At 37.6% G+C, this 23,636-nt stretch overlaps 2 protein-coding genes across 3 annotated transcripts; one reads left to right on the forward strand and one right to left on the reverse strand.

Moving 5' to 3' along the window:
- The first annotated feature begins 2,923 nt into the window (after nt 1-2,923).
- LOC103998013 (ultraviolet-B receptor UVR8) lies at nt 2,924-9,570 on the forward strand. The gene is made up of 11 exons (XM_009419378.3): nt 2,924-3,063; nt 3,146-3,290; nt 3,414-3,524; nt 3,656-3,716; nt 3,827-3,945; nt 4,951-5,036; nt 5,168-5,369; nt 6,877-6,930; nt 8,294-8,404; nt 8,577-8,633; nt 9,213-9,570. The coding sequence occupies exons 1-11, from the start codon at nt 3,023-3,025 to the stop codon at nt 9,411-9,413; spliced, it is 1,188 nt and encodes a 395-aa protein (XP_009417653.2). The 5' UTR covers nt 2,924-3,022; the 3' UTR covers nt 9,414-9,570.
- On the reverse strand, nt 9,439-14,634 carry LOC135649857 (uncharacterized). Of its 2 annotated transcripts, XM_065168756.1 has the most exons (7): nt 14,324-14,628; nt 13,725-14,236; nt 12,109-12,292; nt 11,780-12,004; nt 11,515-11,631; nt 10,302-10,535; nt 9,439-9,808 (listed from the first exon to the last, which is right to left on the reverse strand). In XM_065168756.1, the coding sequence occupies exons 1-7, from the start codon at nt 14,414-14,416 to the stop codon at nt 9,596-9,598; spliced, it is 1,578 nt and encodes a 525-aa protein (XP_065024828.1). In that variant the 5' UTR covers nt 14,417-14,628; the 3' UTR covers nt 9,439-9,595. The 2 variants fall into 2 exon arrangements, with proteins under 2 accessions (XP_065024828.1, XP_065024829.1); XM_065168757.1 differs by lacking the exons at nt 9,439-9,808; nt 10,302-10,535 and adding an exon at nt 10,550-11,405 and having other exon boundaries at nt 14,324-14,634.
- Between the last annotated feature and the right edge of the window lie 9,002 nt (nt 14,635-23,636).

Below are 23,636 nucleotides of genomic sequence, written 5' to 3' on the forward strand. Positions count from 1 at the left end.
ATCTACAATATTTACTCCGACAAATGGAGTGTCGTTGTTGGCTGAGAGATATGTAAAGGTGGTTTTCTTGGTAAGAAAACAGGTTTGATTACATTACTGTTGTATCAGTCTTGAAAATAGTTCAAAGTTTTAGGGATCCAAGCAGAAAATGCTGAGCAAGACAACCTGATCTCAACTTTCACTGGTTTCCATGTTATCTGTAAGCTGTTCTACATTGTTGATATTTCCTGATTATGAGTTTGAACAACCTATCATCAATGAATTGGTAAAGGATAATGTGGTCTTCTGTATTCTTGATTAATTTTGTAATATGATCTGGATGCTGGAATTCTAGTGAACGCTTTGTTGTGCCCTTGTGTTGCAATAATTGGCAACTGTTTTTAGTCCGTAAAACATTATAATTTTTTTTAATATTTTTTACAGGGAAAATTTTACCTATTTGATTATAAAAGAAAGTTATAATTTATATTTTTAAAATTTCTTACGAAACCCTCTGACCAATCTACTCTATATTTTTAAAATTGAGCTAAATATTTATCTAATTAAATCAGTTAAAAATTAAAATTGATCAAAATTTTATTTTGATTGATTAGATAATAACTTGATTGATCGAATTTAAATCTAATTAAACAGTTAAAATATAATTAAGATGATCAAAATATTTGATTAAAATTAATTAATGAATTTTATAATTAAGAACATATGTTAAAAATTTTTGAGTTTACGAAAGCTAAAATTATAATTTTTTTATGAGATATAATATAAATATTTGATTTTTAAAGGACATAATGCGAAGAATAAATTGAAAGATAAAATAAAATTATTTGATTTCTTAGGGATAAAAATATTCTATTAATTCAGAAAGAAAGAAATCCTAAAACCTCTTTAACCATGTGTTCCATCACACCTATACGCATAGGTCTTGCGGACGGTGCACTAACAACTTTATCGTCGTACCCATGTGGCTGTATATCGACTAGTAACTACACTAGTCATAGCTTGACCTCAATTAACTTGATCTCCGGGATGATGACAATGTTGTCCTCACTATCAACTGTGTCAACATGCTCCACAGAGTTTCCTCATCGATTGCTATCGTTTTGCATCGTGCCATCGTGTGTGTGTCGCTTGTGGTGACGTGGTTGTTCTTACGAATTTGTTGTATAGTCGCTTGGTATCGCGACTTGTGGCGTCCAGTTGATGTCGACCATAACTAGCAAATGCCGCAATAGCATTGCTGTAGTCATCGCACTATTACAATTGCCGCACGCAATGACATTATTATAGTCGCCATAACCACCTACGACTAAGGCAAGGTGGTCATCGTTATTGACTGTCACACCTTACGATGCTTCCGTTGCCTACGCAATCGCTACTCGCGACTGAGTTGATGACCACAGGAGGTTGTCACCCTCAAGAATATAATCATCGATAGTAAACTATCGATAGTGATTTATCAATTAAGTACGAAGACCCTCACATTGTTCGGAGCCATGGTACAAGATAGATATGATAAGAAAGCAGATTAACAATAGAAATAGATTATTCAACTATCATAAATCAATACCAAATAACATATTTTTACAAGTGAAGTGTGCTAATAAATAGATCTAAATACATCTGAAATGTTTTTACGATATAAAGTATTTGATTTCAAAAAATGACTATGATACTAATTATTGTAAGCATAAATATGATGATTATGTTAGTGTCATACGAAAATTTTAATGTCATAAACTAAAATCAAATATTGATAGATTAAATTTACGATGCATACCTTTCGATACTATTTAGAAAATCTTTTATTTAATCTATAAATGTACCATCTTCGAATCTAAAAACTATAGCAATGTCGATCTATAAGAAGAACTTGACTCTCGTTCTCATCTCTTTCTATCTTTCATTTATTTTTGTCTAAGCAATGAATTAGGAAAAAAAACGGAGATAAGAGAAGATTTGTAATCTCTCTAACTGGTTGATTGTCCATAGGAGATCTTGTTATTTTTTAGATGAGAGCAAAGTATTTAGAACGGTACTTATGAGAGTACTTCCCATCAAGATCATCTTAAAGAATTCTATTACAATTGAATTTTTTTTTTGTATGGGTCTATATCCGTAATCAATTTCTAATCAAATTTATAATATATCTTTTAACTAATTAGATATGAGTAATTAATGTATTAAGAAATATTAAAAACAGTAATTAAAATTTCTTGTCAAATTAAAATTGAAAAAAAATACCTGATTTTTCTATGCAACATAAGTATGTGAGACCTTCTTCTGGTGCTTGCGCTACTAATCCAAACTGATTCTTTCCGGTTGATATAAACCATACCAACTGGAGTCGAGATCCATTTTTGTACCCAACTTTTTCTTTCTCCTCTACATCCAAAACCTAATTATCATCATCACCGTGATCAAATCAAGCTAATTAAAATATTTGATCTTCTCGACTTGCATGTCACTTCAAGTGGATCAATGTCGCGTCTTCTTGTCGTTAATATCTTTTTTTTTAACTAAAATATTTTTAAGTAGACTTTATATTGCTTTATTACGGTGATCAAGACATTATAACATGCTAAAAAAAATGAGAAAATTTTTAATAGGTAATTTGAATATTTTTAAAATTAGAAGTATTATTTGAAAAAAATAAAATATAAATATTTTCTAGTTAAATCATCTTTTTTTTTCTTTTAACATTCAATCGTCAAAATAATCACCTTTAGTTATACATTCAATTGCAAAATAATCGCCTTTAATTTGGATTATGTATTAAAGTATAAAATATTGCAACAATTATCTATCGGAGATTAATTATTCATAACTATATATGTGATACGTGACGAATATTAAATTACTGATTTGAGAGGAATATGTGTGTGATTTCATGAGGGTTACAAAGGAGAAATATTTATATTGATTCCCCAACTTCACCGGCCGCTCCCACTTCCAAAGGTCCCACTTCTCTCGCTCCATCTCTATTTCTTGACACCTAAAGAAAGCCATTAATCGATACCTCGCCATGGCCGCCGCCGAATCCGCTCACCCCGTCGTCCTCGCATGGCAATCTCTCTCTCTACTTCTAACCGTGTACATACGTAACCTGTTCCGTTTTTCGTTTGAAAGAGTTCCGATTTGTGCTCAGGGGATCAGGCGAGGATGGGCAACTGGGGATGGGCAACTGGGAAGAGAAGGACTGGGCCTACAGCATCAAGTCCCTCGAGCCCAAGAACGTCGTCGCCGTCGTTGCCGGCAGCAGGAACTCCCTCGCCATCTGCAGCAACGGACAAGTCTGTGCCTTTCACCCTAAACCCTCTAAAATTATTCATCTTTCTCTTGTTGTTGACTGATTTCTGATTTTGTGTGTTCTTTCTCTCGGAAAAAATAATTTGTGGTTTCTGTTGTAAACTTAGTTGTATACATGGGGATGGAACCAGAGGGGAACCCTGGGTCATCCGCCGGAGACCAAGACGGAGAGCGTCCCGAGCCTAGTTGATGCCCTCGCCGGCGTCAAGATCGTTCAGGTACTTCCAGATAGCGAAGGAATTTGATGCGTTCGATTTTTGTGGTTTAGCTTGTTTGATGCAATGCTTCTCGGTATTTATTGGTGTGTTTCTGCTGGTTTTCTTTTATATATATTTTTTATTTATTTCAGGCAGCAATTGGGGGCTGGCATTGCCTGGCTGTTGATGATCAGGGCCGAGCTTATGCTTGGGGTATGGAACAAGAAAGAGAAAAAACAATGTTATTGTTAATTGTTATTGAACTTCTCTGCAGTAAACTGCATGATACTTTTGTCAACAATGCTCTTTTTGTGCGTGGGCAGGTGGGAATGAATATGGGCAGTGTGGGGAGGAGCTCGAGAGAAAAGAAGATGGCAGTAGGGCTCTGAGGAGGGACATTGCCATTCCCCAAAGATGTGCACCTAAGCTCTCCGTCCGCCAGGTAATTGGAATATATCCTATGCACTTGATTATAGCTGGAATGTTCTCTGTGTTTGGTATTCCTTGTACCTTATTCTAATTGTGACCTTCAAGGGCTTATTCCATCAAATTGGCTTTATCGATTCCTTTTCTTTTTCTCTAAACATTGGATCATTATAATGTAAGGAAAAAGTGGCAACAGGCTGAAAAATTATACAAAATTTTCTGAAATGTTCACATGCAAATATTGTAGAAATAACACAATGATATAAATTTTAAACATAGCCCATTCTAGTGGGATATGCAATTCACACTCACTAGGAACTTCCTCGCTATGGTTTCTCTGAAACTATTCAAGAGATAATCAACCATGTATCTTGCGATTTTATACTGAGAGTAAGGTTGTTCCAAGACAAGACTCCCGGATGTGTTCTGGTCAAGATAGCATCTATTCCCATGAGAATCAGAAGCACCAAAATTCAGGTCATCCTGTATTCTTGTTGAAGAATCGGCCAGTATATACATATATATAGTTAATTTTAATACAAACATAGTATATATATGGTTAAACTCTTATTACAGGCATCATTTATAATAGAAAATCTTCTTGTTTTTTATATAAATTTTAAATGATGCAATCCAAAATTTTTGTTACAACTCTAAAAAGGGTGGCATAGTGCACAAGTCTTTTATCAATGTAGGATCTAAGAAGGACCAAAGTATCGCATCCTTATCCCTACAAGCAGAGGTTGTTTTGTTATTCAAATTGTGGCCTTCTAAGTTGCAAAGGCTTGCCCTCTTTCTTAATTGTTTTTCATCTTGGCTTCCACTAGACACTTGATTTGTGGTTGTACATCTTGCATTTGTATAACAGTATTAACTAAACTATCATGTCTAACAATTGCTCCATGTAGTATATAGCATATCATTATATTCTTGAATAATTTTTAGGTTTCTGCATATATGAATTGGTTCTGTAGCTTCAGGTGGTTAGCAAGTTTCCATGCTTTTGCTTTATATAAACCAGGTAGCTGCTGGAGGGACACACTCCGTGGTACTGACGCAAGATGGTCATGTCTGGACTTGGGGCCAACCATGGCCTCCTGGAGATATGTAATAATCTCCCCTCTCTCCTTTGAGTATTTGTTAATATAGTTCTGTTTTTTTTTTTTTCATAATTTTCGAAGTATGAAGATCTTTTCCACCCTGCCTACTTGGTCTCTATTTTATTCCTGTCTCTGTAGTACGCAAATCTCAACTCCTGTACGTGTGCAAGGCCTTGAGCGAGTAAGGTTGATTGCTGTTGGTGCATTTCATAATTTGGCACTTCTAGAGGATGGAACCTTATGGGCGTGGGGCAACAACGAATATGGTCAACTAGGAACTGGTGATACTCAGCCAAGATCACAACCTATCCCTGTTCAGGGTTTATCTGGTCTTACTTTGGTGTGTAACGCAAACATTGTCTATTACTTGCACTTTTTCTTTTGTTTTTAGATATAGTGGGAATCCTGTGATTTTGTTATACGTAATATGGAAGTAAGAAGCAAGCTTTGGATTCTACTTATAGCCGATACATGATAAAAACCAAAAACAAAACATAACAGCTGAAAACAAAGTAGAGCAGTTGTCAGCATTCTATGCCATGACTCAAGGAACTTTGTATTCCTTGATTTGTATGAATTAAATCTTATGCAGACTTTCCAGAAGATAAACCTCAGACTTTTGCCTTTACTAGCATATTCCTTTTCTACCCAAGATGTATAATTATGTTAATCAATTCCTGCAAATTGATTGATATAAAAACTGAAAATAAATTGTCTTTAAAAGTGGGAGCAAGTCCAGAATTAAGTGAAGATGCTTAGACCTGTAAATTTTAGGTAGAAAGTAGTTTGTGAGGCTTTTGTTGTCACATCATGGGAAATACTCAATATATCAATCCAAAAGGACTTAAACATGCTGTATCGCCAGCATGTAGCTCTCTTTTTATGCTGGCTATACAGTAACATGCCATTACATACCAGAGTGCATTAGTAGGAAAATGTGCCCATGTTTTTTCTTATCAGGCTATGCTAACTAGTGGAGACACCGCTCAATACAGGCAGTGTCAGGCACAGATGTGTATTCCATGTCTTAATAGCATGTTGGCTAGCATGGGCAAGAATGATTCACTTATTGAAACTGATAGTAGCATTTTATTAAATTGATTGTTTTTGGTAATATACACAAATTTATAACTTAAAGGTGGGATGTAAAATTCAAGTGCTTCATTACCTGATCTTATATACCTTTGGTTTTTCAAGGTGGACCACAATAACTATTCATAGATCTTGCTACTTTGAGTTCAGAAACCATTAATTGATTTACTTATTGGAGTCATAATGGCCTAGCATCTTTGATTATCAGTGGGACAAGGCCTCAATATGATGCTCTGTAAGTGTAAACATGCTAAACTTATAGAAGATAAGAAGAGAATTGCCAGCTCGTAAATTGGTACGTTTACTAGACCTCAAGATGCTGATGGTCTCTAACAAGAAACTCTAGACTTCTAGTGATACCAGTTGGCTAACTAGTTAAGCAAACGAATCAACAATAAATATTTGTTGGTCATCTAATACCAAATTTTTTCACAAAGCAAACTGTCAGCATCAGAAATCCATCTGCCTGTTGTAGATGTAAATCATAATTTGTCTTGATTTGTTGTGCCACCCTGCCATAATTTTTACTCTGTTGTATTTCTCAAAGACCATCTTCTCCAAGTTCTATTTTTTAGTATATACTCAATCTTCAGTTCATAATTGAATTTTAAATTTAATTGAGTTGAAGTTATGAAACGGCCTTTGTAATTGGTGGGCGAACTTATGTACATTTGACATTACCTAGTCCCTACAATGGCAGTAGCCTCAGGCCTGGACTTTTCTGTTTGATTAAATTGTATGAACTTTTTTCCTAGGTTGACATTGCTGCTGGAGGTTGGCATTCAACTGCACTAACCAATGTTGGAGAGGTAATCCATTTCTAGTTTCTTGTATTCAACTCTTCTGCCATAAATATTTGTTTTGTTGTCTCCTTCAACTGTAAACTTGATACTTTTATTTAAAACACATAATGGAGCTTAGTGCTATTGGATAATTTTAAGCTACACTGCATAGAAATTCTCTTCTTTTTTTTGTTTGGTAAAAGAAACAACCTTCACCAACTATTTTGTGCTGCAACTAGTACAGTATTCATAGTAGAGTTACAGTAATGCTCATCACTCTAAAACTTTATCTGACAAACTGCATCTACTAAAGTTGGCAACATTGTGTGCCATTTTGTTTGCTCTCCTAGGAATTTGCGGCCACTGCATTACAGCCATATGTTGAGCAAGCGACAAAATATCAGAGACTAGTCTTCTTGACCATGGGATAGAAAGTCTCTATCTTGCTAATTATGATTTTCCTGATTATTAACATTTGCAATGGAATTAAGAATTGTCAACTCTTTAAAAATTATGATCATCACCAGCTTCAATTTCAATTTGAAATAGTTCATAAATATATTCTATCACATAACCGCATCACATCCTGTTAAGTTTGGCATGTGTGGAAATGATAAAGCAGGAAATTTTCTGACTGGCTGCTACAAGATCTTAATAAGCATACAAGGGTGATAACTTTTTTCAAATTAACACAAGTATCCACTTCTTCACGATTCAAAACAACTTGATTACATGATTCACCTTACTGGTCTGTACCAGTATACCGATCAGCTGTTGGTACGATAAATACCAAGCCATACTGATGTACCGACATATGGTACGGTGGGATATACTAATATACCAATATGTACCGCATATACTAGTCTCTTATCAAACTGGTATGCACTGCCCATACCGAGCAGTACGTTGTGGTACGGGAACCTTGCTTGATTAAAAATTATGATTGTAGGAATTTATTTACAGAATTGACAAAGCCGTCGTCGTATTAATGTTTCCCATTTCTTCGTAATGCTGCTTTTTTGAAGGTTGGCCATTTGTCATTCTGTTCCAGTAGCTGGTTAAGAATTTATTAACATGCTATGTAGTATCTTGTGCAAACAAGTTTAATGCCTTTATGGTAGCAGCTTACATAGTTGGCCTTATTTGAAGGCATGGGTGTATGCTTTTCTTGTCATTTTTAGTTCTGAGAACATATGAATATTGTCTCTACATTACATTACAATTGCTGAAACGAGATCTTATCTGAATGAGCATTTGACAAAGTTTCATCAATGATATTGTAGATTCCATTTATCCCATCCAGTACACAGCTTAAATGCAAAATAGCATTCGCAAGTTTGTATTTGCACGAGTGTCAACATTGCGGTTAATTTGTTTGTTGACCAACTAGGTATATGCTTGGGGAAGAGGGGAGCACGGGAGGCTTGGATTTGGAGATGACAAGAGTAGTAAAATGGTTCCTCAGAAGGTCCAACTCCTAGTTGGGGAAGATATTGTTCAGGTAAATTTACCTACTAATTAGCTCAAATACTGCTCTTTTGTAGCTTTCCCTCCTAGTACTACTGCATCATGAACTAGTCTATAATCAAATATCAGGCGGCCAATGTTTCAAGTATCCAACCTGGAATTGCTCTCTAACAGTTGGGTGTTGTGTTTGTTCTCATCTTATTCAGATATCTTGTGGAGGCACTCATTCAGTGGCGTGTACTCGTGATGGGCGAATGTTCTCTGTAAGTGTGGAATTCTTTTCGAAGCCAGTTTAACTAGCTCCATTATAAGTCCAGATGTCTTTCAAACTAGTTAAACCTTATCCACGTTAAGAAGATGCCTTATACCATGACCGGTCTCTGATCGATAGCAGAGACCATAAACATTTTCCTATAGTACCTTCAGAATCCCATGGTGCCAAGTTGCATGAGTCCATGACCCACAAATTATTGTCAGAATATTCAGGTCTTCATTCAATGTGAAAGTAAGCTCTCAAAAGATCTGGGAATTTTTTACATATCATTGCCGAGGGTGCACGTTGATGGTAATATTGCGACTAAAGTTTAAGTTGGACGTTTGTGTATGCTAACCCTTCACAAAACCTCACGAGCTAGGCAGACATTTTTGGTATTTTTTCATTGCCGATTAATTTAATGCCTGTGTTGTATATCTCCTGCCAATCTCAAGACAATTATGGTAAATAACCAAAAACTTTGGTTCTTTCGATCAACTTCTTACTGCATTGTTGAAAGATTTTTGTTAGTTTTTGATTTGAATCACCATGAATGAATGACACGGGACTCTTGTTCAAATGCCAACAGTTTGGAAGGGGCGACCATGGACGCCTAGGCTATGGGAGGAAGGTCACAACCGGCCACCCAATGGAAGTGCCCATCAAACTGCTACCACCAAGAGACAGCGGCAGCACCGACGGGCAGTGGTGCGCCAAGCTTGTTGCCTGCGGTGGACGCCACACTTTGGCGATGGCATCATGGGTTGAGGAACCTGGAGATTCTATCTAAAGCTGAGAAGACAAAGAGAAGCTCATGCAAGCAAAATTATGGCCACTTGCATTGAATCCAATCGTAACTTTTGTGAACCGGACAATATTTAGTTAGTATCTGATGAAAAAAAAAAGCCATCTGCTATGAATAAATCAGAATGAAGAATTCAATACAACCATACTTTGATCCATCCTACCAATTTAAATAGGCGGTGGCGTATCTGACAACTGATCGAGTGAGTGGTTCATCACTTCTCTAGCTCTGGCACTTCGGTATTGTAGTCTCTGGTGCAATGCTTCTGACATCTGGTCGAAGAATTCAGCATCCCATCTCTGTATCAACGAGGGATCCTCTGCATAACAGACATATATGGATGTCACTGCACTTTCCACCACCACCACCGCCAACCCTAACTGTAAAAACAAAAGAGCAACCCAAGTGATTACTAGAGTGTTTTGATATGGCTGAAGTATAGTGAACAACAGGAAGACAATGTAGTCTAAAAGAGTTCCAATAGTTATTATTATTATTATTATTTTTACATACTACCAATTGATTTCTGAAATGTCTTTCAATGTTCTTAGCTATCGTACTCATAAATTTGAGTTAGAGGTACAATATGTAAGCATACATTTATTGAAAATAACATTGGATAATTATCATAAGCAACTAATTGACAAGTTGAGCAGGAGCGTGCATACAAACTTATTAAGTCAAATTAACAAAAATTCTAACTAAATAACATCTATTACAATCAGTATCAGCTAATAGCAAGTATAATTGGGAGTCGAAATAGTTTATTCCACTAAAAAAAATAAAATAGTTTTCTATGCTCTTAAACTAGTGCAAGTAGGATAACAAAATGAATTTAAGTGTCCTGTACGATGGGATGTAAGGTGAACTCACCAGGATCATTCCCATCAAAATGGCAGTCGAACCAACCATAATCACTTTATCACTCCTTTTGAACCATGTCCAAACTCCTGTGCACGTTCCAGAAATCAGCCCACCCAAAACAATGACCATCAGAAGGACTGCACCCGAACAATCGTAGGCAACAAGAGCTTCAATGCCAGTGGACTGGAAAAGCTCCCAGGCATCTCTAGCTGAGGGATTGAAGCCTTTACCACTAACTGCTATCTGTTGAATACAACCACAGGTAAAAAGCTTTACTAGGATGACTTGTTACGACACAAGTTTTCGGGCACAAGAAACAGGTCTTCATTGGTCTCTTCCACTATTAGATTCAGAGAAATTATCAATATATTAAGCCAGCTGACCACTAAGTTTGTGATGTGACTTCCACGAGTTTTAGAAAAGGATAATCAGACAAAGAAACATGATATATGAATTGTGCTATATAGCTTAAACCTGTGCTAAGTGAACATCCTCCTCGATGGAGAGGCAGGATTGATCAATCCCCAAGAAAGTATGGCAATCATGTGATGTAGTAAGAAGAAAGTTTATTCAGGATAGAAAGAAGGAACTTAAATCAGACAAGTCCATGTATGAGATATGGAGCAGGTGTGCTCCGTAAAAACCCTTCTTTTAAGTTGCTAAAATACCAAAAAAATTATAATGACCTCTCTTAAGCTCCTAGAATATAACATCACCTTCAAACAAATAGTTATTAAAGGATAACCGCCTCAAGTCTTACAAATATATAAAACCATGAGATAAGGACATGGAATCTGAGCACTACTGCCAAACAGCATCACAAGTTCGGTACAAGACATGAACACAACTGGTTTTCCTTGGAAATGTGTTCTTTGTTCTTTCATTGAAAAGGAAAGTCTAGGAATCTGACAAACTTGCATATTTGTGCAAATGTGGCTTGTTCACTGAGAAATCAAAAAAAATAAGATCCATGTTTTGACCTTTTAAGAATGAAGGTAACTTGAACACTTTGCCCCTCTGTTTTTCATGAGGTGAAAATTCCAACAACAAAATGAAGTCTTCTTTCCCTTCTTTTTCCAAGGAAAAGTCCTTACATGATTCTAGCATAAGGCCCTAAGGAACATAAAACAATATGATCGTAATAAAATATACTTAATTACAGCAAACAGGTGCATGTTATTGAAGAACTGCAATCAAGTGGTAAATGCTAAAAGCAACTAACCTCGACATAAGCATACTTGTTGAAGAAACGGACTAGAGTCTCCACTAGGTGAAACAAGAAATCAACACAGCAAAGAAGACACTCGTTGCTGCCAATCTTTGAGCGAAATCCCCGAATCTAAAACATGTTAACAAACATAAGCAAATGAAACTGAAAAATAACTACTTGGTAAGTCATGAACCATTAGAACTAAAGATACTTTTTTTACAATGCACAACCATAGATTATTCAGCACAAAAGAAAACCTTCGAGTTTAGAATATAACCTCCCATCGCAATGTACGGATGGCAGCTGTAAAAAGTGAACCATAGCAAATGCTACCAAAAGAAGTTGTTACAGCGTAACGAAGGGACTTCAAAAGTGGTTTTGCAGGCATTGATGCTGCACTTCTGCTACCATGCATGAGAACAAGGAAGACCATGCCAGACACAATAACATGAACTGTGTTGCAAAAGACAGCACCAGTCCAAAATAAACTGACAGAAAAAACCTGCAATTACATATGTAAAAGGGGGAACAATTTCAGCAAGTCATATTTGTATTTGGTTAATCGATGCATTTCATACATTGGAAGGGAAAAACTTGCCAGCTCACCACAAGGAGCCACCAGCGTCCACTATCATCCATGCTTGAAGCAATAACCCCAGATATTCCAAATGACCATAATGCCATCCAACAAAGCATAATTATCATAAAAGCATAGGCTACATGCATAACTTCAGGAAGGTCCCAGACCATTTTGACAGCCTTTTGCAACACTAGCATTGTGAAAGGAAACCTAGAGGAGAATGCCAAAAATGATTACCCATATCACTTAACAGTGCTTATCACAATGATACTAGAATATACATCTAAATATTTTCGACTTTATTTCCCAAGAAATACCTTTTGAATTAAGCTTATATTGGAAAGCAGGATTAGGGATTGAAATTGCCATCTTCTTTCCATATTCAACAGAATATAATGGGTCATGGTAATAACATTTTGCGAAGGCTCTAAATAATTAAAAGCAAGATCATCAGTACAAGTGACAAATGCAAACAATAGAAAAACATAAATTAAGAAAGCATAAGTGCAACTTCTCCACTGAAAATAGAAAGGCACAACTCCAGCTCCTTTGCAAGAAACAACCAACATTCCTACTTATTGGAGAACTTTCACAACTCACATAGTATAAACACAGTCAGTAGCAAAAGTGTTTATGCCAATGGTGACATTTAGAACCTAAATAAATATTAGAAAGCACACAATCCAATCTCTCTACTGCAAAAAGAAAGACACTTAACCAGATGCTCTATTGAGAGCAGCTTCTAGCACCACCAATGCTGCTACATGCAGTTGGTTGACCTTGGTTTTAAGAGAGTCTGGTCTTGTTACTTGGTAACTTGTTCCTAAGGGAGTCCATTAAGAGCCTCATTTGTGATGTATCTTCGGCTGTGTCAGCTTCAGCCGATAACTTTAAATTCTTGTTAATCACTTATCAGTTGTTCATCTGAACAGCTCATGTCCGTGTAAAATTTAGATCCCTAAATTAAACATTCCAAACATAGATGGATAGAATCACATAAAGCTACTAAGACTAAGTTGAAAACCTTAGCCTTTCAAGTAATGCCCCAGTACATTAAAGTACAGAACTTAAATGATGTCAATTAACTAATAATTGTGAGAACAAAGTCAAGTGAATCATCACCACAAGCTTAGCACTTCTGCCTACCATTCTAAACTGACCTGTCACCACTCTTTTCCTGTCACTTCTTGAAGCTTGGCCTACTTAGATCATCTATCTTGAATTTGACTACTATAATTCATTGAAAATAAACACTAACCATATATTTTGATTTCATTTTCTTTTCCCAGATGAAACAACAAATGATTACGATTCTACATGGTGCATACATGGTTAAGTAAATTAAATAAGAACTCGGTCATTGTCAGAATTGTCTTCTTAGAATATGGTAGTACTATACAGCTTGGAATTTGATACTGTTGATTTTCTTATAAAAGAACCTCATAAGTCTATTATAACTAGCCTATACAACTGCTTAAATCGCAAGATTAGGGACTTGAAAATGAAAGATACAATCGCTTTCTTTCGATCGATAATCTTCATATGGTAGTCAATCAATCTTCATTCAGGTTTGATTCCATCGAACAAAGGGGAAAGGAAAGGAAAGGAAAGGAAAGGCAGAAGAAGGTCGACGAGAGGATACCTATCCAACACCGACATGACATACAAGAACTGCAGTGCCGCCCCGACGGCGAAGGCCACGCCCCAGAAAAAGTGTTCGGTCCAGAAGCACAAGACGCTGATCACAGCAAGATAGGTAGTGAGCCCGTGGATCGACACCTTCATCATCTGGCTCGCTCGACTCCCCAACAGCGACAGCCACGCCCACGCCAAGAGCACCGCCGCCCCACCAGCCACCCCATAGAACGGCCAATAGGTCTCCGTAAGCTCCACCGGCTGCTGCTCGAAAAAGGCAGCCTGGCTAGAGTTAATCCTGCCGGTGATGTTGGTGAACCGGTCGATGTTGAGCCGGTCGGCGCGGCTGAAGCGGTTAATACCAAGGATGGTGAGCCCGACGCCGAGAGCGAGCAGGTGGAGGACAAACACGCCGAGCCAGAACACGTCCCGCCAGCGCCTCGCCTGCTCCGCTGCCGGCCTTGGCGCCGGGGCCGACGGCAGCGAGGCGTCGCTCCCGTTGCTGCTGCTACCTCCGTTCTGAGAGAGAAAAAGAAGCAAGGCCATGGATAAGCAAACCATCAACATAACACAGGAGACATGAATTGAGGGCATTTGGGATCAAACCTCGTCTTCCTCATCGTCAATCGAGGCGGAGGAGGAGAGATCGGCGCCGGAGAAGACCGTCTGCTGCCGCTGCTGCGGGTCTCTGAGGCTCATCCTCTGAGAAAGAGAGAGAGAGAGAGAGAGAGAGAGAGAGAGAGAGTCGGAAGCAGAGTAACCGCTGGCGGCCACCGAAGATTAGAATGAGAGAGAAAGAGGGAGGACCAAATCAACGCATGACCGGGAGAAGGCAGAGGGAGTATTGGAAGCGACGCACAAAGTCTCGTGGGGGTTCCAACTTTTGGCACTGGGAATTGTCACCGGACGGTGACGTGATTCTTCATCTTGATGCTGGTGGCTCTTCCCTCAAATTATGTGAGATAACAGGCGTTATGATATCAATAACAGCTTCAGAGGATCGACATATCGCTAAGCATAACAGTACTGATTGATATACACACCGTTATATTGTTTATAACGGCTGTTCTAATGAACTGCCACGTCGGTTCATTAACATAATTTTCTTTCAATGACCGTGATCTCCATGACATAAATAACCGTCGTGACACTTTAGCTACTCTCACATGGGCCTAATTTTTTTGGCTTTTACATATCTATCCTCTCCAACTTTACAAATAGTGTATTTGTCCTCTTTATATATATATATATATATATATATATATATATATATATATATATATATATATATATATCGGTAGTGATGTGATGTGTTTATCTCTGATGATTGGTAGTGGGGAATTTTGATGACCCAAAAAGTGGATGTTTATGGATAAGCACCCAAGAATGCGTTGTGAATGCCACCATGAAAGAGTGGAGCAGTGTTTCTAATGGAGTTGTTGTTTCTTTGTGCATGATCGGAGTAGCCACATGCCAGTGGGGCCTAATTAATGGGTTGTGACAACAACAGAGATCTCATTTTTCCACTTAGAAAATGAATCAAATTGTATCATTTTTATTTATTTTGAGAACCTGTCGACGTTTGTGATGCATATGGAGAAGAATGACTTCGGAGTCCAAGTCAATGGTGCATTAGAATAAAAGAAGTGTCATCTCAACGTCATTCAAGTGTACAGGAAATTATGGATAAAGGTGAATAAGACATGTGATTTCATGGGAATATTCAATCAGCTAAAATAAATAAATAATAAATATAAAGATAGCTACTCCTAAAATTGTAGTGGAAGGCAATCGATGACTTACAATCGTTATCTAACACTAATAAAACTTCATTTGTTTTCCAATCCCACTTTCATAACTTATTAGTAAAACATATAATAGTGATAAGGATGATAATAATATAATTATTATGAAATTTTTTTTTGATGTTTGAGTATGATATAATTTACACCCATATGTATAAAATTATCTCTTCAAAGTAAAAACGTCGAGCTTTCGAGGAGATAGTGTAAGATGCCAATTGTCCAAAAATAAATATTAGAAGAGATTTATTGAGTCAATCCCTTCGATGCTCAAGTTAGTAACTTGAGGTAGAAGAGTACAGGTATCTTAAAAAGTGTCTTCTTAACTATGTTAAAAATGAGCTTTTATACATAATAACAAAGAAACAATATATCATGTAGAATATTCTTTAATGAGATATCCATTAACCGCCTTCAACAATCTTAATTTGGCATTTTGTTCACCTAGGCGAAAAGAGTAGAGACGACTCAAAACCCCCTTCTTTGCCCTAGGTAGGTGGATGAAGCTTTTGTCTTCTTTCAGCCTAGTTGTCACATAGAGGACATGTATCAAATGATGATTGATCAATAATATCTTTATATCATTTATCCCCCTTTGAAGGCATGCTTCGGGGGCTTTAGTAAGGTTGGTGTCTTACCAACTCACCTCAAGTAGAAAGGGGTGTCCACGCCCGACCCACCCACCTCAAGCAAAGAATGGGGGTCAGCGCTCGATCCTTCCTCCGTGGTCGATGGAGGAGGTTGACACATGGGTCACCGACCTTGGGCAGGAAGGAGGGTCGACGCCCAATCCTTCCTTCATGGTTGACGAAGGAGGTAGGCGCCTAACCTGCTCGCCTTAGGTGGTAAGGGGGTTCGACGCCTAACCCCTCCTCTGTGGTTGGCTTTGACCTCTTCCCTTCGGGCTAGCCTCAAAGGAGTTAGATTTTTTCGACCTCTGAATCTCAAACAAGCCTCATTTTAAGTGTGTTAGGCTTTCTCGATCTAATCTGACTTGTGCCTTTGAGGGCTCTCCTCTGGTAGGTCGGGTTTTGGTAAATCATGCATTCTAGACATATTTTGCTTTGTACCTTTTGTCATATCAGGTTTCCTCCTACATAGGTCAAGTTTGCCTACTCATACATCTCAGACATATTTTGCTCTCTGCTAGTCAGGTTTTATCAATTTACATGTCTAAGACACATTTTACCTTGTGTCTCTTACTATTGTGGGTTTTTCCTTATGCGGGTCGGACTTTCTTGACTTATATGTCTTAGCATATTTTGTCATGCACCTCTTATCGTGGTGAGTTTCTTCTTATGCAAGTCAAGTTTTGCCAACTCATATGTCTCGAGCATAATTTGTCTTGTGTCTCTCATCATAGTGGGTTTTTCCTACATGTGTTGGGCTTTACTAACTCATTTGTCTCGAGCATATTTTGTTGTATGCCTCATATTGTGACAAGTTTTTTCTTATATAAGTCATACTTTCCCAACTCATATGTCTCAAGTATATTTTATCTTATGCCTCCTGCTATAGTGAGTTTCTTCTTATAGGTGCTCATTCAAGAATGAGTTCATTGATTGATTCACTCACAGAATGCTGGATGGTTGATGATGTCTTATTGTCAGACAGCGATTCCGTAGTCTTAGTGATGTATCAAGTCCTTAGACTTAAGACCCTGAGGATATCTTGTATGAGTACTCTACTCTTTGATACCAGACTTATAGGTCTGGAGGTTCTAGATTTGGAGGTTCTAGATCTAACACAGTTGGTCATCGAAAATGGTAGTCAATCTTATGAGGGTTACTGAGTGTCGATAGAGGATCATCCACTTTCGATGTCATAAGAGTAATATCTCATGTGTTCTTACTCAAATTATTGGAAAATCTGAGGTGACATTATATACGCAGTGGAAGAATAGAAAAACAAAATCCTAGAATTCCCGTAGAAAAGAAGGTTTCATTATTGTGCAAAAGTTGGTGCGCAAAAAACTATGAAAATAAAAAACTACACGTAAGGGAATTATCTAAAGAGATCGTACATCCCTAAAAACCTACAGATCTATGGGAGAGGATGAATGAGATCAATTGTCCTCCTCTCTAGCGGTGCTCCACATGGCAAGAGCTACGAAGATGCTCCTCAAATCATTGTCCAAAATACTTCTTCGCGCACACCACGCAATCAAGAAGGGGCTACCCATTCTTATTGTCTACACACCCCAAATAGAGGGTGTAGTATAAGGAGGAGAGGATGAAAGGAGACTAAGAGGAGATAACAAAAAAGAACATATAGTCTATGGGTCTTTGGTTCTCTCCTATTTATAGAGGCTCCCATATCAACTTAACCATAATGGATCCTGTCATATTGGGTACTAGATCTCCATCCAACTATCCAAGCCTCTTAGATTAATGGGTCTCTACCTAATAATCTCTTATTAGCTCTTATTGAATCTCATCCATAAGATCCAATAATTTAGGAGCTTATTGGATATCAAATAAGATAGGGGCTCCAACAAATATCTCATATCCGAACCTCTACTGGTCGCAATGACTATCATATGTGTGTGACTCTCTATGCCTAATATCGAGCTGGTCATGTGTCATACTTATCAAAACTCCTTCTAGCTTAGTGAATTATTATTTTCATAATAATTCACTCGACTCATTGACTACGGACATACTAGGCCACTATGTCATAGTGTTAAAATGATACAAGGGAATCCAATCCTTTGGATATATTTATTCTCAGTTACCATGTACCTCTAGTCCCTCATCCATCTAATATCTTAATGATCGTATATCATGCATGGTGCTGTCAGGTCTATACAGTTTATACATGAGTCTTACTCTAATCAGATTCTCCCGAAGAACTCTTTCTCTCTCTCAATCTAAATGACCCTGTCCAGAGATTTGTCTGAGCAAGAACATATAAGATATTCCTCTCTTGATATTGAGAGTGGATGACCCTCTATTGATACTCAATAGCCCTCGTAAGGTTGACTACCACTCCCGATGATTGACTGTACTAGATCTAGAACCTCTAAACTTATAAGTCTGGTATCAAAGAGTAGAGTACTCATATAAGACATCCTTGGTTTCTCAAGTCTAAGGACTAGTTATACCACTCGGATGACGGAATCGCTATTTGACAATAAGGTATCATCAACTATCTAACATTCCGTAAGCGGATCAATCAGTGAACTCATTCTCCAATGAGCACCTGTATTGTATTCATAGTATCTCCACACGAGCAACTATGACACCAACTACCGGTATCAGAGCCAGGTTATTTGTGCAAAAGATTGATGCATAAAATCTGTGAAACTTAAAACTACGTATATAAAAGATTGTGTTACTTAGGAAGATCGTATATCCCTGAATCCCCATAGATCTATAGGAGAGGGTGAAAGTAGTTAAGCATCCTCCTCTCTAACGGTGATCCACACAACAGAACAATGACGACACTCCTCAAATCTCCAAGCTTGCTATTTGAGGAGAAAGAGAAAGGAGAATAGGAGATGACAACCCAAAAAGGCTCTACCCTATGAACCATTGGTTCCCTCATATTTATAGAGGTCCCTTGTCTTGCCCTATTGGGTATTGGATCTCTATCAAACTACCCAAGCCTCTTAATTAGTGGATCTCTATCCAATAATCTCTCATTGACACTTATTGAATCTTAGGATCTAATAATTCATGGGCTTATTATATATCCAAAAAGATAGGTGCTCTAGTGGATATCTCATATCTAAACCTCTACTCATCGCAATGCCTACCATTTGTGTATATCTCTAGGCCCAATATCGAGCTGGTCGTGAGTTATACATATCAGAACTCCTTCTGGCTCAGTAAAAGAGTTTTGACATGTACTGATGAGTCGAGTGAATTATTATCTCTATAATAATTATTATCTCTATAATAATTCACTCAACTCATCGATTGTGGATGTACTAGGCCACTACGCTGCAATCCCTAGATGATATAGGGGAATCCAATCTATTGGACATGTCTTCCCTCAGTTATCATATATCATAGTCCCTTATCCATCTAATATCCTAGAGACTGTATACCGGGCATGATACTATTAGACATATATAGTTTTTGCTCGAGTTTTGCTCTAATTGGATTCTTTTGGAGAAATATTTCTTTCTCAATCCGAATGACCCTCGCTAGGGATTTGTTTGAGTAAGAACATATGAGATATTCCTCTTATGATACCGAGAGCAGATGATCCTCTATCAACACTCAATAGCCCTCGTAAGATTGACTACCACTCCCGATGACTGGTTATGCTAGATTTGGAACTTTCAAACCTATAAGTCTAGTATCAAAGAGTGAAATACTCATATAGGACATTCTTGGTATCTGAAGTCCAAAGACCAGATATACCACTGGTACTACAGAATCGCTGTCTGATAGTAAGACATCATCAACCATCCAGCATTCCGTAAGCAGATTAATCAGTAAACTGATTCTCCAATAAGCACATGTACTGTATCCCCACACAAGCAGCTATGAGACCAACTGCATCCATTATATAAATGGGTATACAACACACCAATCTATCCGGTTATCTCGATATCTCTATTGGGTAACCTATGACTAGGATTATTTAGGATCTATGTTTAAAGACGAATTGGTCTCATTATCGTGATCTCATCACGATCCGATTTTTATTGCATAGATCTATGGACATCACAACATATTTAAGCAACAAGCATTATAAAGTGATGAAATATCAAATAATAATAATAAGCAAAAAGATTATGTGTCAAGTTACATGTGCCATCACTCGTATAATTGGCTTGTAGGACACCTATGACTAGCAATCTTATCTTCGTTTGCCCCTTCCTCGGGCGTAAATATCACTGTATCAAGGACGTACGTAATTTTCTCCATCGTGAGAACAATTCTTAAGTTATAGAACCAATCCATATAATTCAGACCAGTGAGAGGCTGACATCAAGTATGCCACGTAAGAGATTTGAAAGTGACATTTTCTAAAAATAAATATGTAGTAGAAATAATTAACATGCATATTTTATAGAAAAATAAACAAATAAGATATGAACTTCTATTTTAATCTACTCCGACTATTTTTCTTGTGAGTCAAGCGACACCTTCAACACGTGAAACGAAAATCTCCGACAGACTTCTAGTAGGGATCGAGATCCAATCAGCATCTTAGTGTAACCTCGAGGGATACAACCAATCACACTAAGCCCAAAAGATAGGTAACTCTTGCCGATCATAACTCCTTGTAATTCCTATCCTGTTCGGCCTCCGAACCATGATGGCCTCGAGGGACTCAACCAACCATGATATTTGATTAAGTCAATACATTCATTACAAGATGAGTTTGATTCGATGATATGCCCTCGAGGAACTCGACTAAGTATACCATGTCCTCAGGTCACCGGTGACATTTCTATGTCATAGGCAAGATAGCGAATCATAACATAGGTGAGCCTCGAGTGACTCGACCATCTCAACCTATATTGGGAATCGGTCTCTACCTAAAACGATGGAAGGCCACGTGGGTTAATCTAATTACCTCATATTTATTGACTTAATATTATCAAGAGAGAATTTTAATTTGGTCTCCTAATGTAACTTGTCATACACATATATATTTAATATATATATTTAATATACATATCTAGTAGGTATATAATTAATCATATATCATATGAGCAATCATACCAGATGATCATAGATCACATCCTAATATGATCAAGCCCGAGTCAGTGGGCCTAATCACTTACATCAAGATCTATGTGTGTAACGGTACATCTCCATGCCCTGTGATCATCCATCTCGTCCTCGTTAGTTTTATCGGCATTTCAACGCATCTCCATGCATCGCGATCATCCGTCTCGGCCTCGTGGGTTCTGCTATCGCTTCCACGCACCTATTGTGCTTCCTTGTGTAATTACAACTTAATCACAGGCATGTAGACCCGATAATAAACGAGAAATAAATTGGAAGCTTGTATACACTAATAATAATAATAATAATAATAATAATAATAATAATAATAATAATAATAATAATAATAATAATCACATCACATGTACACACATATCACGTGGTCTATGATCATCCGTCCACATCATACATTACATGTACATATCACCATATAGGACTACTAGATAATAATAATTAATTAAATTATTTTAATTAATTATGTGTAGTATTTTGGGAACCCTACCATAGGGTGCCCCACATGGCAGGTTCCCTACATGGTAGGTAATTCTTTCTTAAGTAAGGAAATCTTACCATATAGAGACTCCCTAAAAACCAAGAATCCTAGGCCACTGAACTGCCTTGTATTTCTAGGAAACCCTAGCCACCAAGGAGTCCCTTGCAGCCATTAAATTATCATTGCAAGTGCCCCATGCAGCCAAAACTCCTAGCCGCTTGGGCAACCCCTATGGCCAAGAAACCTTGGTCGCCAAGGGTGCCCCTTATAGTCAGTAAACCTGGCTAAAGGGGCTGCCATACAACAAGTTGAGGGCAGCTATGCTGCTCTCATTCCTACTGTTTTTAGCGAGGCCAAGAGCAGTAAATTGGAGCTCTCGGCCAAGGCTGCAAGCAGCCTTTGGCCAATCCAAGAGGTAGCAACAGTTGCTGCCCTTTCGTCCCCTTTTGTGTCAATAAATTTGACAACAAAAGCCCTATCTAAAACACCTCTTAACAACAAGAAAAGGTACATCACATATTTGAAAACTATAACAGTTCCGTTGATAGAAGATCATATGCTCTTGATGTTATGAGAGGAATATTCTATATATTCTTATTCAAACACATCCCTAACCAGGGTTATTCAAATTGAGAGATAAAGAGTTCTACGAGAGAATCCGATTAAAGTAAAACTCGAGTATAAACTATATGAGCTTGAGAGTACATGCTCGATATACGGTCTTTAGGATATTAGATGGATGAGAGACTATAGATACACGGTAACTAAGGACAGACAGATCCAATGGATTGGATTCCCCTATATCGTTTGGGGATTACGATGTAGTGGCCTAGTACTTTCATAGTCGATGAGTTAAGTGAATTATTATAAAGATAATAATTCATTAAGTCAGAAGGAGTTCTGACAGGTATGACTCACGACTAGCTCGATATTGAGCCTAGAGGGGAGATGAAGTCACTAGTGAACCCTATCAATGAAGAAGTCATTGAAGTAAACTTATTAGTTGATAGCCCAAGTTTTTAAAAAGCATCAAAGTAAAAGATATTAATAGAGCTACCTATGTCGATCATGACCCTCTTCATCTGATCGTTAATCATCCTCACAGAGATCACTAAGGCATCATCATGATTTGGGTCGAGGTACTATATCATTTCCTTTTTAAAAGTTATCTTCGAGTTGCCTTCCATCATGATGACCTCTAGGTCAAGGCTAATTATGGCCACTCCTACTTAGGCCTCTTACGTGACTTTTCACGCTTACTCGAGGGATTGCTTTGATAACAATGTATTTATTGACCCTTTAAAGTGCCTTGAGTATAGTCATTAGTAGCCTTTTTATCAACAACCAAAAGAGGTAAGACAACTTGAGCCTCATTATAAAGGTCTGTATTATAAAATATAGATAAGCATTTATTATGTTTCGGATCTCATTTGTGAACCGAATGATAAGGCCTATAAGCATTTCTGCCACCCTTTGCTTGAGTCCAAGGAGTGCTACTATTGAAGGTCGAGAGCATACGTGAAGTTCGAACTCCCTTGCAAGCCAAACGAAAGAGCAGATGAAAAGCGATTTTCAGGCAAGCATACCATTTCACACAAGACCTCTTAAAATGGTCAAGAAAGAGTGGCACATTAAGATATCTAAGATGTCATGTGATGACATATGGGCATGGAACATTGTAATATGCTCCATTAGGTCGACACTACTATTGAACGATTCTAAAGATGGAAGATAAAAGTTTCTTGGAATCAATTCTTCCTGAATTTTCTAAGTGAATAGAGACCAACTTAAGATGGGGTCGATCAACGCCTTCCCTTTTAATTGTTGGAACTCTTATTGTATTTCCTTCAAACGTTAGTCCATTTCTCACAATTGGATTCTTAGGGAATCCTCTATCAAGTCCATTAACTTGGTTTCAGATTCAAGCAGAATAG

Source organism: Musa acuminata, chromosome BXJ3-9 (assembly GCF_036884655.1).
Source record: "Musa acuminata AAA Group cultivar baxijiao chromosome BXJ3-9, Cavendish_Baxijiao_AAA, whole genome shotgun sequence".
NCBI lineage: Eukaryota > Viridiplantae > Streptophyta > Magnoliopsida > Zingiberales > Musaceae > Musa > Musa acuminata.